Here is a 16322-nt window from a genome sequence, read left to right on the forward strand (position 1 = left end):
CTCTTGTTTTCAGTTCTAAAGAGAGTGCCACACGTTTTTAACGAGAGAAAACAGTCAGGGAGACAATTGTCTGTAATCCACTTCAGCGGCATGTGCAATAAAACAAAACACATCCCGGATTGGAAAGTCCTTTTTGTGTCTCTTGCCGGAAGTAGATCAGCGTGTTGTTGATTACTTTTTTAGAGATGGATAACGAACTGTTTTTGTACGCTTCTAGGAGGATAAGAAACGTAAAAGCCTCAGGACCTACTCTCACAATCCTAACCTGGTTGGTCATTTAAGCATAAGTGTCACAAGGTTAACACACTCTTTTATATATATGGTTTCCTCGTGAAATCTTGTCCAACTCGCTCGCTGCACCTCCCCACCTCGATACCAGGATGCAACAAGAAATAGGTCAGAGGCCGGTCGGGTCAACAAGGAACATGCACGAGCTGGGAGGCTGGAAACAGCATCTGTATGAATAGTGGGTGAGACCTAAACTCCACCATGAATATTAACAGAACAAAATTATCGCACACCTGTGTGTGTGTGAGAGAGATGATCAGACACTATGTTAGCTTATTTACATCGTGAGAAGAGCAGAACGTATGCTGAGCACAAACAACGGATTTCTACACCGCCATGCGTTGCAGTCTTATCACAAGACAGGCTAGAAAACACACATTCGTATGCTAGATGCAACGATAGCTTCGCGATGAAGGAAAAATGTGGTGTCCTGTTGTAATTGGTTACAAAATCAAACATGCAAACGGGAGAGTGCAAACGAGGGTGTTCTACATTTATCATCTCATCGAAACATTACTAAGATCGCTGATGACGATAACAGCTAGACTGCTTTGTCGCCCCCACTCGACTGCACCACCATACTTACTTTACAACTGATTGTGCGCAGTGCCCCTAGCTTCACCTTTTAACACTTGGTATTTACGACCTCTTTGTCGTGGCTGGGGGCATCTGTTTACTACTTTAAAATCCGGAAGTGTGTGTTCGTTCTTTTATGTGTGAGAGCGTGTGGAGAACAATGTCACACTTGTGTACATCTAGCCTGTCTGTCGATGGCTGTGTAAAACTGATATAAATCCTGTTATATGCGTGTATTCTATTAATAAGTCCTTCTGCCCTTGCAAGTGTCAACAAAATAGACTGACTTTTGTAAACAACTTTCAAAAACAAAAGATATTGCTAGAACAGTAGAATCTTGCTTTCTACAACGGAATCCACTCGTAAATCACACTTTAGCCGTTATTCTTGTCATGCATGTGACAATAAATGTCAAGCTTCCTGCTATCCTGTCTCAGTTGCCTCTTTACAATAAATCCAGCTCTTCAGATTGCTTGAGTGTCTCTGCCCAAAGTATACATACCGGGAAGGTCGCTTTAATTTATGTAGATAGAAAAAATGCTATCATTGCTGAGCTGCTTAATTGATGCTATTTCATATTCTACAGCTACTATTGAGAAGAGGGTCATGAAAGGATTGAGAGATCCGTATTGAGCAAAAATCGTGTCTTCCTGAAAATATAATGTCTGTTTGAGCACGTCTAAGGGTTAATTAATGTAGTAGAGACATTTTTTTACAACTGAACCACAAGAATTTGTGTACCTGTGTGACAGTCCTGTCACTAAAATTTGTGCTGCTGTATCAATAACATGTTGACATCTCCGAAGCTCTTATTATTTTTGTTTTCAAATCAGTTTTTGAAACATTCCATCCTACTGTTGTTTACATTGCATTACCATTGAATCGCTTAACCAGCATCAAAAATAGCCTCGGTGGAAAAGCAAGTAGAGCTATTTATAGCCCTGATGTCCTGGAACCGTATTCATGAGATGAAGGTAAGTCGATCGTTGCCCCGAAATTTTCATTTCTGGTTTTTTCAGTGGCACTCTTAACGTACCAAAATAGAGATTTTAGTCTTTTTTTCTATATATTTTTTTTTTTCAGAATAACAGACTGATGCCTTGTGATGTCGAATTATACAACGATTTCTCCATTTTGAACACGATCGAGTAACTACTACTTTCTTCTGCTTCAAGAAGTGACCTAATAGCAGTAGCAGACTGAAACGCCACTGTTTGGCAGAGTATTTGAATTCAAGAGCTGAATTAAATAAAAAAAATTAACTCGAGAAATAATTACACAGGCCGCAACATAACACACCTACCGTGCTTGCTGTGTGAGGACAGGGCTCCTGGGGGAACATACTGAGTCACTAATTACCCACTTGGACCGCAGCAGTTTGCACAGGTTTTGATTGGGGGGCTGGAAAAAAAAGATTTAAAGGGTGGCATGAGGAGTGTAAGACGATGTCTCGGTCACAGCGACCTTGCACTCAATTCTCGCACTTCGGGTAAAGGAGGAGCTAGGTTAGGGCCACCAGTAGGCAAGCAGCGGCTTGTTTGCAGTACACGTTGTTGACAGTGCCCTGACGATCTGAACCTTAATGACTAAGCCATGACAGCATTCACCGTTAACGAGAAAGAAGTAGGACCTCAATGTGCATGTCAGAAATCATGTTATGTCAAAAATTAATAATAGTCTGTAGTAATTACTTTAAAATACATCCGCCAGCACGTTTGTCTGTCATCTTTGGTGTTTACTGGTCATCACGATGTGTCTGTCATTATTAGCTGGATTAGAAAAGAAAGTATATTTAGTAATCAAGTTGATGTTTATTTCAGTCACTACCTCGTTGCATCATGCAGTGATCTCCCTCAAGTTATTGTAATTTTAAGTGTATGCTTCACCTTTACGTATTTTAATCGCTTTAAGTAATGTAGCCAGGCTTTACCGCCATCTACCACCTATTCCCTCTCCCCGACCCCTACTCTAACTTATAGGTATACCGGATTTCCCAAAGACTTCCTTCTTGCTGATCCGTATTTTCTCAGGGTCACGTCACACCAATGCCAGTGAACACCGCCCTGAACTCCCTCCCTCACCCTCGCCAATGTACAAAGCTACGTGACAGGAATCAGGGAAGCATATGCCTGCGGAAGACATGGGTTTTTTCCCAGTGTCCAGCTCTTCATCCGAAACCAGCACTTCATAACTCATCATACTGAAAAAGTGACTTGTTGCTAATAAATTTCTGCCTCCACACACATGCCCAAGGATCTAACGATACACGAACAAAGATCACACATACACACAGCCATACAATAAAACATGAATGTGCTTGTGTTTGGCCAAGCATGCGTTTCATGTTTCACAAAAGGCAGCCAAACTGACCTTTTTTTTCACCAGAACACTTTAAAATTACGTTATAAGTCATGATCTTGACAAGTCTTTGTGCGTTTTTAAATTATTAGTTGACACATAAAACTATATGCAGGTGTCCCAGGCAGTAGCACCAAAGTCTTCTAAATGTTTACCAGTGCTGTAATACAGGAGACCTCGTGTCTACTTCATATTTATCTTCTTTTAGCACACTACCAAACAGACTGCTTAATTTTTACATCTTCGATTCCAACAAATTTGTCACTAAATTCTCATTTTGTAGTTTCTTTATATTCCTCACTCCCATCTGCTAGGGGAGTTACCACAGAGTTACATATATGCAACTCCATGGGAGTAACAGTGGAACCAAAAACAAATTGCAAGGTACATATGAGATAATGACAGAAGAGTTGTATTACAGAAAAGTTTATTCGCCAAAGACAACACCAAAAGAAAAGGCGAATGTAGTAAAATTGCCAAAAAGAAAAAGATTATAATGTCCATCAGTGCTTTGATATGTTACCCCAAAATAGGTTCAATTTGCTTTCTGCCATCACTGTTACTGGTATAAATGCAGAAAACAGTTTAAATAAATATTGTGAAAAAGTAACCTTATTTACAGACATTTTAACCCTTTTAGTAAACACACACACATGCACACAAAAATCACATTTCAACAATTAAAACATTTTTGAGCAGCATTTTAAGATTTAAAAAATTAAGACAAAACAAATGTGACTATTTTTTTTTAGTTACACAAGAATGAGCCAAATGCAGATTGGAAAGAAAATATTAAGGCGCTTTCATATCTGTTTTAGTTCAATGCATAATTATTTACATGCACTACCCTAAAATGTGTGTGTAGACTGAACATGCGCTTATCAACAGCATTTTAAGTGGTTTTTTTATTTAGGAAGATTATAAGAGAAGCAAACTGAATACATCTGTTTTATGGTGTTCAAAAAGTATGTGTGCTCAGAAGAATGGATTCCAAGTCTGCAATATATACAAAACTAACCATTTTGGTTAGTACCTCTCATTTTTCATGGACCAGTGTTATCTATGGTAACCAATACTCTCTCCTCTTTTCTTCCACCCAAACCATTCTAACAGCCCCAGTCTCCTATCAGCTATAGCTGTTAGTGGGTCGTATGATTTATACAATACTTTCATTTTAACTGCACAATAGTTCAATATTTATGCAAATCAATATTCATATAATTAAGGAAATACATCAACAGGCAATTTTAAGTACACATTTACAGTGGCGATAACTGGCAATTTTACATGCTGTGCTTTCTTTATAAGTGACAAATTTAGGTGCACTTCCATCGTGTATACAATAAAGGTATGAGATGCTACAGGAAGATATAGTTTTGCAGAAATGAGGGTATTTTGCTTTTACTGGTATCCTATGTCAAGCAGCATCCAATCAACAACATTTTGAAGTTTTTATAGTGCCATGCACAAACTAGAAACCCAGAACACGTAATGTGCATGACGTAAATGAAAGCAATCTGTAATGTTGAGATCTAGGCAACTAAGGGTAATTTGTCAAATCTGTCAGCAGGAGAGACAACATATATTGCGATGTTAAAGTTTCTGCTTCGAATTGCTTGAAACCACAATTTTCTTTAGATTTTTACATCATCTATCCATCAGGAAAGCAGATAATACTAACTTAACCAATGCTTGCCTTTGTTTTAATTTATCTTTGTTAACACTGATAATACAACAGTTATCTTCTCCATCTAATGTTCGCATGTCTCGGCAAAGCCAACTTGCATAGTGTCCAACAGCTACTTTGACCACTGGTGACAGTTAACTGCATATAAACATTTAATGAAAGAACCTTGTGATGTTTGCTCCAAGAAAAACGTATGCAGGTAAAACATGTGTAGGTGAAGTTTGTTTCACGATTAGAACCAAAGAATTTACATCACTTTGGTGAACCTGAACACTGCAGCATAATGCTCTTTCCCTGTGTAACTCCAAAATACAGCTGCAATTTTATTGCAGCAATGAAAAAGTACAATGAAGATAATAAAGACGCAAAATGCAAGCACTGAAACTGGAACGAGATAACAAAATAACACACATTAATCACACAATATAACATGCTTCCTCTAACTCTTCATACAGAACTAAAAAAAATGGCTTAAGGCTACTTTGTTCTAATTTTTACTGAGTTATTTTATTTCAGTTAGCCCAAAACCCTGCCATTATTTAAAATTCATATTGTCTCTAGGACAAATACAGAGATACAGAGAGGTTCAGGCATGAGTTGATTCATTTCCAGCTTTCCCGATTGTGTATAAAAAAGATAAATACTTATTAGTATTCCGAAGATTTGGTGGGAAGCAGGGGGAACGACTAGATGTTTAACAAATTAAAGTCAAGGAAAGCTCACCTTTTGTTATAAGGCGTTTTGAAAGTGAACAAACATCTGCACCTTAATTTTAATAGGAATGCATAAATCCCCGAATGATGAGCCCAATGTTGGCTATCATCGGATCTAAAGGCACCTAGATTTTCATAAAATTCCAGAAACAATGCTGGAGTTATATTCTGTCACTTGCAGACAAGCCAGCACACGAGCAATCTCTAGACAACGATGAGCTGATCTTGACATTTTAAGACGAGGGCAGGATGGGTTCAGCTTCTTCCGGTGCAACAGTGGCAGGGGAGGCTAGTCACCATTTTGAGCGCTGAACCCATATCTGGTCATTCAGTGTTTTTGAACAGAAAATGAAGAATGCCTAAAAGAAAGAATCAAAAGGAATGATATCATCACAGAAGTGCTGCAAATCAAGGAAAAAATCTTATTCATAAAATAAGATGACCAAAAGGCTTCATCAAAAGGTTAGGGGAAAGGCAACAGTGATGCATAACCCGTGACAATGCACTTAAGGATCCTCTAATCAAGGTCAGGAGGATAGTCCAAAATATTAAAACCTTTGTTTTCAATATATTAAGTGTTTATTATTATAAACTGAAAAATAATATATAAAAAAAGCTAAAAAAAGAAAGGGTTTTGAGTACGTGCCATGAAAACTGTGATGAGTTTTGTTTTTAAAATACCTGTGCACAAGATACTTGTTAAACTAGAAACAATAATCTCATGATCTAAAAACTTGTTGATATCTCAAGAAGTCTAGGAAATATAAGCAATCGAATATAATGCCTTGCAGTTCATTTCTGCAAATATTTCCTCCCATCGAGGTTTATTTATTTCACATATAATCAGACAATAGTCATCAAACTATGCATCAAAACACGTTTTCCTTGATGAAAAGACACAATAAGACAACTGACCTGTGGAATGAGAATGCCAATGACAATACCGCCGATGATCCAAGCATTATCTGTAATGAGGACTTTGATGGCCATCAGGCAACCCCTGGTGTAGATTGTACTTTTTGCATCCGATGCCTGAAATCCAAAGTCAATGTATAGCTTCATACTTAATGATTTAATTACCAAAACCAAAAACTCATAAACGAAATTCTGATGGACAACACAAGATCATCACAAGCTTATTCATTAGGAAAACTGTTTCCTGTATCTAAAAAAATTATTATTTTCTCTGGTAAAAACTGTTACCACAATGGAATGCCACTTCATTATCGTTTGTGTTTTTCTGTTATCTAATGATACATTGACACAATAATAACAGCAATGATAAAAAAAGTAACAAAGAACAATGCATAACAACAACAAAGTGGGATCTCTACTCAGTTTACTAAAAAACAACATTTTTCTTGCCGTTAACACTCTTAAAAATGCACCCATAAATATAAAAAATGGGATATTTGGAAATCAGAGCACCATAACTTACGTCTTTTGTCAGTGCATTGTTTCCACATTGGTAATTTATATTTTCACCCTGAAAAATAAAAACTAGTTGACAGCTTATATCATCCTTTTTTGCCAGGTAAATAATTCATTTTTAAATCACTCAGAAGTAAAAAAAAGTAAAATTTTGATTTATTTGGAACAGAAAATGTAAATAAACATACTCTGCATAACAATTACTGATGTGCAAGCTGATAGCAAACAAAAACAAACATGAGAGTTAACCTTTTTTGGTAGCGGAAACCATTTCTTTATGTTATTTAAGAACCTACCCACACATGTGGTCTTATATATATCTCCTCTCACAGGTGTTTCCTTATTATTTTTTCATAATCAATATGAATGAATTCTAAGCTGACCGGTTTCATTATGCAGCAAGAGTGGGGCACTGAACACTTTTCTGAATATTCATCAGGACTGCCCCCAGTGCAGTTAAAGTAGGAATTTTCATTCCAGTCAAGGAATCCATCATCTTTATTACTGACACCACAGCAACCAAGCTGGAACACAATACAGAGTCAACTAAAGACTTTTCAAGAGTGCAAAGGAGGGAAATATTTACAAGAAATTACTGCTAATAATATACTCTAGAGATACTAAACAAAAACAGAGAACTAAAGTGCTTAAGGTAAGCAGCTAAAAAGAACAAAGAACAACTTCATAAATAAAAACAAACTTGTAACTCACACATTCTATCCATTCCACCTACAAAAACAGTTTTCCTTTTGTGCTTCTAAACAATGGAACTCTCTTCTATGCCACATTCATTATTCTAAATCTAAGGCAGTATTGAAATGCTGACTGAAAACCTTTATGTTCAAAGCATACTACTTCATACATAGTTTTTTGCTTTCATTTTTTTCAATTGCTTGTGTATTCTTTAGCCTGTTGATTACTAGCTCAGTATGTTTTGTGTATCATGTCATCATTGTTAGATAGTGTCATTAACTGTGTTCTTTACTATTGTTGATCAGCGCAGACAACGAGACCTGTTTTGGCTGCAAAATTGCACAATTTATCATGTGTTTAAATGAATTAAAATCAAATGAAACATGTTTTGACCAGTTGCCACTGAGCCATATCTATCATTGTTTTGTATGAAACTTTTAGGTTGACTACTTTTGCCAATGGAAAAGTGGCTAAGGCTAATAATGTCACAGCGGAAAATATTATGATCGCTATCTTTCCCATACCTTGATGAAATGTCTGAATGTATAAACAGTTAAGCATTTCTTTTGCTTGCTTGTGAAGATGCAAAAGCAAGAAAGATAAACGATAAAGTTAATTACGAAGTTATTAAGATGGAAGATAAAATCACGACGTACAAACTGTTGAAGGTCATCAATAAAGTTACGCATGTCCACATCATCCCGGTATCTTATAATGGCATCTCTAAGGACATTCTCTGGGTAGAAATTTAGCTTTTTAGCTACATCATCCATGAAGTAGAAAATGAAGACAAAAATGATGATGATCACTTGGGCCAATAACAGGATGCTTAAAATCCAGTAATACTGTAACACAAGGTGAAAAGGCATTTAAGAATGCAAGCAGAAGAAGAACTAGATGAAATTATGTCTTTAATCCCTTTATTCAATTCCTATTTAAGGGATAACTGTAATCTATTGCAACTTTCAGGTAATATTAAAGATACTGTCCCTCTTTACTTGAAATAAAAAGAAGAGGAAATGGTTAATGGTGCCTAAAGAATCAACTTTAAAAATTGAAAGCGACAAATAAAATATTTTTAGGTTGAAGAAAATGTTAGTTAATCAGATAATTTTGTTTAAGTATTTGTTCAAGACCTTTACTATAATTACAAAGTCAAGATCTCTACATTATATAGTAGTTCGTTTTTTAAAACTGGTTGCTGTATTTAAGGTTAACAAAAACAATTATTGTATGTGCGTATAAATACATTTTGTTTGTAAAGCTTCCAACCTTGCAAAACACTATCATACATGGACCACAAATGCAATTAAAACATACTGCTCTCAGAAACCCTGTGTTCTCCCTCAAAGCTCCACCACATCCAAGGAAAGCAACAACAACAGTGATGCTGCCGGCAAGGCAAAGGAGGCAGCTGGGATCAAAGATAAACTCCACAAAGTAGGTGATTTTCTTCTCTTTTTGTACAAGGACATATGTGCTCACGACCAGCATTGCAATCCCTGCCAGCTGAAGCAGAAAAATACCTTGCTTAGTGACAACCTACACAGTATAAACAAACTAATTGCAGCGAGACTGTGCATTGGCTCCCTTTACACTATAACATCTAGGTTACCGTCTCAGCCGATCAGGTAAAATGCATTAACCCCAAAAAAAGCAGCATAGAGCAACACACATTTCTTTTTTTTTTTAAATCACTACAGCCATACTTCAGACATGAATCTTAGTTGTTTTATATTAAGTAGAAATGAGCATAAATCACATACAAGACCTCTGACTCGTGTAAAGAAAATTCAAATGCAAAATGCAAAAGAGTTCTCATTATGTGCTACAGTCTGAAATAAATCAGATATATAAGGTGACCAGACGTTTCGGGGGCGAAAGCGGGACACGTGCCGATGATGGTGTCGTCACCTTCAAAAAACGCTGAAAAAAGTGATTTTTAAAAACAAGCGGGACATTCGATGGACTTGCCACAAAGCCAGAAAGCGGGACATTGGGCGTCCCGCCCGATGAGCAGGCGGGACACGAGGTCAAAAGCGGGACTGTCCCGCCTAAAGCGGGACGTCTGGTCACCTTAAGATATATAAAGTGAATTTTTTCCCCGTGCTTATTAAAAAATGTGACACACTTTTATACATATATATATATATGAAAGTATAAATCATATCAAGGGTTAAGTGCATAAAAATATCAACAAATGTATATTACTATGAACTTTATTTTGTTAGTAATTAATATGACCACCAATAGGTGGGGGATAAACATAGAATTTTAAACCCCCCGAATTTTTAATTGGCGCTCTGAAAGCTAGTGTATTTTATGGATGGAAAACTCTGCTTTGATTTGTCTCTTTTTTTAATGTAAGTCATTACGTCTAAGCAGAGTTTCAGTATCTTTCTTCAAATACTATCCCCCTCCCTCACTAAGCATTGTGTGTGTGTGCAAGTGCATGAAAAGGGAGGAGAGAGAATAAGTGTTTATAGTTTGTGTTTGAAAAATATTGCTTGCTCTAACAAAATGAGTTACACATAGGCATCAGTAAGGGCAAAGTTAATCCTTTCAGACATATCACAATAAAGCTGGATAAACAGGTTAACATAATGATGCTTCTGTGAAACGCTAACAGTATGGGGTCTTTTAAAACACAGATTCAAGTTCTTTAAACCGAAAGGTCAAACAGCAGGAGCTTATCTTGACTGTCTCGGACATGACCCCACCACCACACACACAGATGCCTATAGTAATGTCGCCTGTCATCGTGCCCTATCAGTCTCAGGCGCACCATGCTCCCAACGTCACGTCGCGCGCGATCCTATGTGAGAGATGGCAAACTAAACAAGTGTCTCTCGCTGACACCGACCTTCCGGAAAAATGGTCTTATCGAGGCCATCGGTCTTTTCCCTCACTTCCGGTTTCAGCCTAAACCAAGCTGGGAGACGGGGGCGTGTTGACAAGCATGCGGAGTACTTTTCACCCTTGGTGTCGTATGCTCTCTCTTTTATTTTCAAGCCGTTGCCAGTCACAACCTCGTTTGGTGTGCTTTACCGGATACAACTGTCCTTTAGTCAGGATGCTAGCACTCACTTGGTCTGATTGCATGCCAGACACAATATTATTCTAGCTATGTACATGTTCCTTATATCCAAAAATCATTTCATAGAGAGACAGCCTTCTCTTCATGTTAAGTCTTTGTGTCTTTTGCAGCGCACACTGGCCTAGCTACATGTTTCTTAGTCCATGTCTGAAGTAATTGTGATACATTTCACACCTCTTCAATCTCAGCGATGAATAACCTTTGCTCACAGAAATCAGGAAAGGAAAACCACAGCTAAATAAAGAAAGTGCCTACTCCTAATCTTAAAAATGGATGTTTTTGTAATTAGCATTTAATATATACATTACACAAACAAATATGTAAATGGTAGTCAAAAACAGCTAAAACATGCAGATCGAAGGACCACATAGTTAAAGGGATGATTTAAGATAAACTTTGTATCCAACAGGTAATTCATCTATAGTAGCAGTTCTTTAACTAAGTAAGCAAGAGTTAGAACCACACAGCACATCAACTGTCAATAATACCATCACACACTCATACCTGCCACACCAGATCAACCCCTGCACACAATGCAGACATCTACACAATATGCATTCATTCACACAACACAGCAGCATTCAGAAGTTATGGCTAAAACAACAAAGGACATTTTGTTGCTCTTGCATGAAGGTACACAGACTTGGCAGCTTGACAGAACCCTCCTGGACATAGCTATCATCCTGTAGAATTGCAGACACTTCTGAAAATGTCTGCCTGTTAGAGAGAGTCTGAAGGTCACACAGGGCCATCCCAAAAGCTTTTGAACAAGTGTGTAGAACAAAAATCAAAACGTTCTGGTCCTGGACCAGTAAACTGTTATAATAACAAATGGACAAGGAGGACAACACTCTCTCTCTAAATAAGATTTGTAGAACAGCAGAAGAAATCTGTGGGAGAGATGGTACTCAGGTATTCAGATGTGTTGACAACGCCCACCTCCTAATGATGTATGCCACTTATGGGATTTTGTAAAATTCCAATGGAAAATTAAAGATAATCCCTTTGGTTTTACCGATATTAAGTTCTAAATGTTTGTCATCTCACCAAGAAATAAATTCATCCTAGGGCACACCATGGATGCTTACTGGCCCACCAAGAAAAGAGAGCAGTGCAGCATCATTAGAGAATTTGACAAGATATTGTCCTTTATAGTTATTCCAAGTACTCTCTGCTGTCTGTTAACCCAAAAGTAAATGATCCATGACACAAGCTGATGATCAAGGCATCTTCTAGCTAGGGGATTTGGCTGAATGGTGTGAAGCAGATGAGAAATCAGCAAACACTGATCTTGCATGGGCATGTGGTATCTCAAAGTGTTTATACTGAGTTAGAAGGAGAAACAACTAGGCTTAATTAACACCACTCAGTCTGGTATGCAAATTGAGTCAAGTCATTTTTTAAAGTGGCATTTAGAATCAATGATTTAATGATCTCCAGGTCTTTCATGACCAATGATGTAAGGCCACTAGTCCCTGGTTCTTAACATTATTTACCAGTTTCACATTGAAGACTAGTTATCTTGTGCACCACCTTTACTATTCCTGAAAATGTGTTTTTCCATAAGTTTTGTAAAGCACTCAGCAGTTCTGGTGACTTTTTAGCCTAGTGATGAATCACAAAGAGCTCAACACACAGCTCTAATTAATAATAAATAATTTTTGCTATTATAAAATATATTATTTGCTATTATAAAATATATTATTTGCTATTATAAAATATAGATATTTACAACTGTGTATTATTATCAGTGTAATCTGACCAGACTCTTGAACTAGCACAAGAGCTGAGCTCTTTGACCAGCGCATGCTTCTCAACTAATACATTAGAAACACTTCTTGTTTCCGCAGTGGTTAATGACCTCAATAGAGAACTTTCTTTTTGTGAGCATATAGTCCTTCAATCTTTGCTGTTTGTATTGGTATTGGGGTATGAAAAGTATTGGTGTGTGTAATGTGTGTGCATGTTTATGACAGAGAGATAAAATGTGTCTTCATGCATATGTGTATTGCATGTTGACATCTTTTCGCTATTTACAAAACATGTGAAAAGTCAACTTCCTGAAATAATTTGGCTATTTTCTGTTCCCTTAAAAATGTTGTATTTGCTTTCTTAGTCTTTTAATTTGGTAGGAAATATATACTTCAACAGGCCTATGCCATTGAGCAGAAATTCCTTTAAGTTTTCACCTATCTCACAAAGCTGTTGAACCAGAACCTTTGAATTCACCTCTTGACTCAAAGTTTGATACCAGAATGAACATTGCACACAACAGCTTTTATAAATTTAATACTTTATAAATACTGACAGGTTTACTTTTAGTTTTAATACCTCAGCAGAAAGTAGTGCAGCATTTATTAATTTTTTTTAACCAGCCAGTTTCTGTTGTTCACAATTTTTCCATAATTGTTACATCTGGACTTGATAACTTGATGAAAGGTGCAACTGTCCTGAGATTATATTAGTGCCTTCTAATAGAGTGGGTAAAATAATGGAAGAATAAGCTGGCAAATATATCAAGTATTTCAAAAGTAAATAAACAAAGATGTAATTATGCAGAAGAAAATATATTTTGTTTTAACTTTAGAAAGCCAACAATGACCAATACCAGACATAGCACCAAGTTATAAAGTGGATGACTAGAAAATATGAGCAGAAACATGTAAAGTATCAGGTGGATAATGAATTATCAATTAGTTTTGATCATACTCTGCAATGTTTCTCATTAATTTGCTTGTCAATATTGTTATCATCCCCTGCATATGTTCACTAGCTCTTGATCTTGTGACAGGCTAATTATTTAAAGTGATATGGCTTTGAAGCAAACTAAATCTTGCATATTGCAACATAAATGTCATTTATTTTTATAGCTAAAATGGGAAGAGAAAAATCAGTGTCAAAGTTTTTCTCCAACAGGTGTGGGGTTAGGATTGGTAATTTATACTGAATTAGCAACTAAGGCTTCATTGCAAAGCAGCCAGCCCTGTAAACAGAAGCCACATACAGAGAAAGAACAGCATGCAAGGGAACCCAGGTCAGCCCATCCTGTATTGGTGACAGGATCTTAAGGGTTCCACTCTGGACTGCTTCCCTGACAGGGAAGTGGATATAATAAGGTTTTAACTTACAATGATTTAATTATAGATAGGCTAAAGAACTGTGATGGATCCTTCACAAAAACAGACATATATTTCTTTCTTTCAATTTTATTTTTTTTTATATTTTTATATTTTTTTTAATATGATCTCATGCATCTTAATTATTTAAAAAATAAAGCTTAAAATGATACATTGTTTAATTGCTATTATCATTTTATGTTTGACTCTGAAGGAAAACAATCCCACTGATTAAAAAGAAAGAAGTTTTATTCTTCTTTACATAACAAATCATAAGCTGAAATATAACAAACACATTTCATATTATCTATCAACCTAAACTACAAGTTTACAAACAGCTTGGATAGACTAAGGCAATGTCCCACTCCTAAAAAAAAAAAAAATCGAAAACCCTTACTAATGTAACCCTGACGTTGAGAACATCTTTAGTCACTATTATCAACTCAAGTACACTCAGGCTGCAGTCATGAAGCCATACTGCTGATTACACAGCTGCTGTGTGCAAGGGGTGCCAACCGCGGTGAATGTACTAGAACGCATGACAGTTCATGCCGCACCTTATTTTAAAATTAGGCAAGCACGTTTGAAAGTGTCTTGTTTGTGTCGTAAGAAACCCACATTTAACAGGTGTGGTAAGATACTGAGTCAGCCCCTTCAGGCCTCATTTTTCCAAGCTTTTTTTCCACCTCATAACCCATGATATTTTTTACATAATTGAACTGGAGTCGCTGCATTTTCTCGGCCAGAATACATTTAAAACATCAGCCGGAACGCTTGCCCATTGTGATCGGCGAATTAGCAGGCGTGAGACCCATACACCTGATTTCCCTGTCTCATAGGTTCCTGTCACATGACAAATGTTTATGTGTACAAAACAGACTTCAACATGCCCAGCGAAACACGACAGCTGAGAGGTTAGAAACAACACACTTACCAGAAACAGACAGTTGGCGAAAAATAAGACATATTTGTAGACAGGACTGATGGCACTTCTGTCCCTCAACTGTTTCATTACTCTCCTCGCTCGGGACTCACTTCTGCGGGGCGGTCCGTTCGCCATGTTGATCTGATGTCGAGTCTCGCCGACTCTCGCGGCCTCGCGATGAAACTTTTCCGAGTTTCGCTGGGCTGCTGGTGTTGTGCACCATAAATATTCCTAAACTTTATTATGGGGGATCTCCACTTTAAAGATACGTTAGCTTTTAACAGATGTCAGTCTTTCTACAGTTTGTCGGTATGTCTCGATCAAACGAGTGCACGGTCGTTAGGAGCGACCACTGATGACGTATTGTCTCACTCACGGACGTTGAATACATGTGTTTCATTTGAGTCTTGCACAGTTGCACTGGCTTGTATTCTCGTGTACATCCGTGTTTTCAAGGAGTCCTTCAACTAATTGTCAGTGACCTTTAGCATGTACCGCAATGAACGTAACCGATGTCGCCATATATATACAGTGGGAACAGCGTCTGTGGGGTACGTGTGTTTGACGGCCGGGTGTCCTTACGTCAAACCAAAGTTACAATTCGTGGTTAAACATATCAAACTGGACTCGTTTCTATTAAAATGTTACACAAGCAGCCTAATAGTTGGTCGGGCCTAAAATTAAACTATAACAAACGCACACGAGCACGAACTTACATACACGTATTACACCTACTTAATCACGTTCGTATACTCGCCACAAATAACGCTCATGCTTCATAAATGACTTCAATGTCACTTTTTATTTAATAACTGACACTGTGAAAGCTTCAAAGTGTATGAAAAAGTTATTTTTAACATGATTAGTAAAAAGAAAAACAAAGCGTAATGATGATCAGTTGTCGCAAAAGAAATCCAAATTAAACGTGCTGCGGAGCGAGTGCAGTAAACATTTGTCTGCATCCACTTGAGTGATTTTCAATTTTTATACTGTTTATTTGTATGTATATCTGAAGATATCATCTTGCTCTTCTTTTGTCACTTTGCCTGCGGGTTTTCACCTCACTTTTTATCCACTGGTGAGTATAGCACTAGGATTAGGATGTGCTTACAAATTCAAAGTCTTAAACCACTTGAGATAACTTCGATCTAACTTCAGGACCCACTGTAAATATCTATTAATAATTGCCACTTTTGTACTTACTCGATCCTCCTCCACTCTGTAGATGTCTTTTTATATTAGTTTAGTAAATTAGTTTGTTTTCCCCTGTAAAGGGCAAGGACTAGACAAAAAGCATACTTTCTTATTCTACCATTTTCGTAAATAAAGAATTGTCATTCTCTGTCAAACACACACACACTCACAAGGATGGGGAGGGAGAGAGGAAGCGAGGGAGACAAAACAGAGAGACCAGAAAGGAGATAAGTGAGAGAAAAGA

The 16322-nt window shown here is 37.2% G+C and overlaps 1 protein-coding gene across 1 annotated transcript; it reads right to left on the reverse strand.

Moving 5' to 3' along the window:
* Nucleotides 1-3632: 3632 nt before the first annotated feature.
* On the reverse strand, nt 3633-15249 carry LOC112565446 (tetraspanin-33-like). Its single transcript, XM_025240916.1, has 7 exons — nt 14894-15249; nt 9067-9255; nt 8403-8591; nt 7437-7577; nt 7061-7108; nt 6538-6654; nt 3633-5981 (listed from the first exon to the last, which is right to left on the reverse strand). The coding sequence occupies exons 1-7, from the start codon at nt 15017-15019 to the stop codon at nt 5916-5918; spliced, it is 876 nt and encodes a 291-aa protein (XP_025096701.1). The 5' UTR covers nt 15020-15249; the 3' UTR covers nt 3633-5915.
* Nucleotides 15250-16322: the final 1073 nt, after the last annotated feature.

The sequence above is a fragment of the Pomacea canaliculata genome, linkage group LG5, assembly GCF_003073045.1.
Source record: "Pomacea canaliculata isolate SZHN2017 linkage group LG5, ASM307304v1, whole genome shotgun sequence".
NCBI lineage: Eukaryota > Metazoa > Mollusca > Gastropoda > Architaenioglossa > Ampullariidae > Pomacea > Pomacea canaliculata.

What these genes read in the sequence shown, in the direction of transcription:
- LOC112565446 (XM_025240916.1), bottom strand. Translation starts at nt 15,019, where the DNA reads ATGGCGAACGGACCGCCCCGCAGAAGTGAGTCCCGAGCGAGGAGAGTA. An exon ending in ACACAGGGTTTCTGAGAGCA is followed by an intron (nt 8,592 to 9,066) that starts GTATGTTTTAAT and finishes CTTGTGTTACAG; the next exon opens with TATTACTGGATTTTAAGCAT. An exon ending in TTGGCATTCTCATTCCACAG is followed by an intron (nt 5,982 to 6,537) that starts GTCAGTTGTCTT and finishes TCTTTCTTTTAG; the next exon opens with GCATTCTTCATTTTCTGTTC.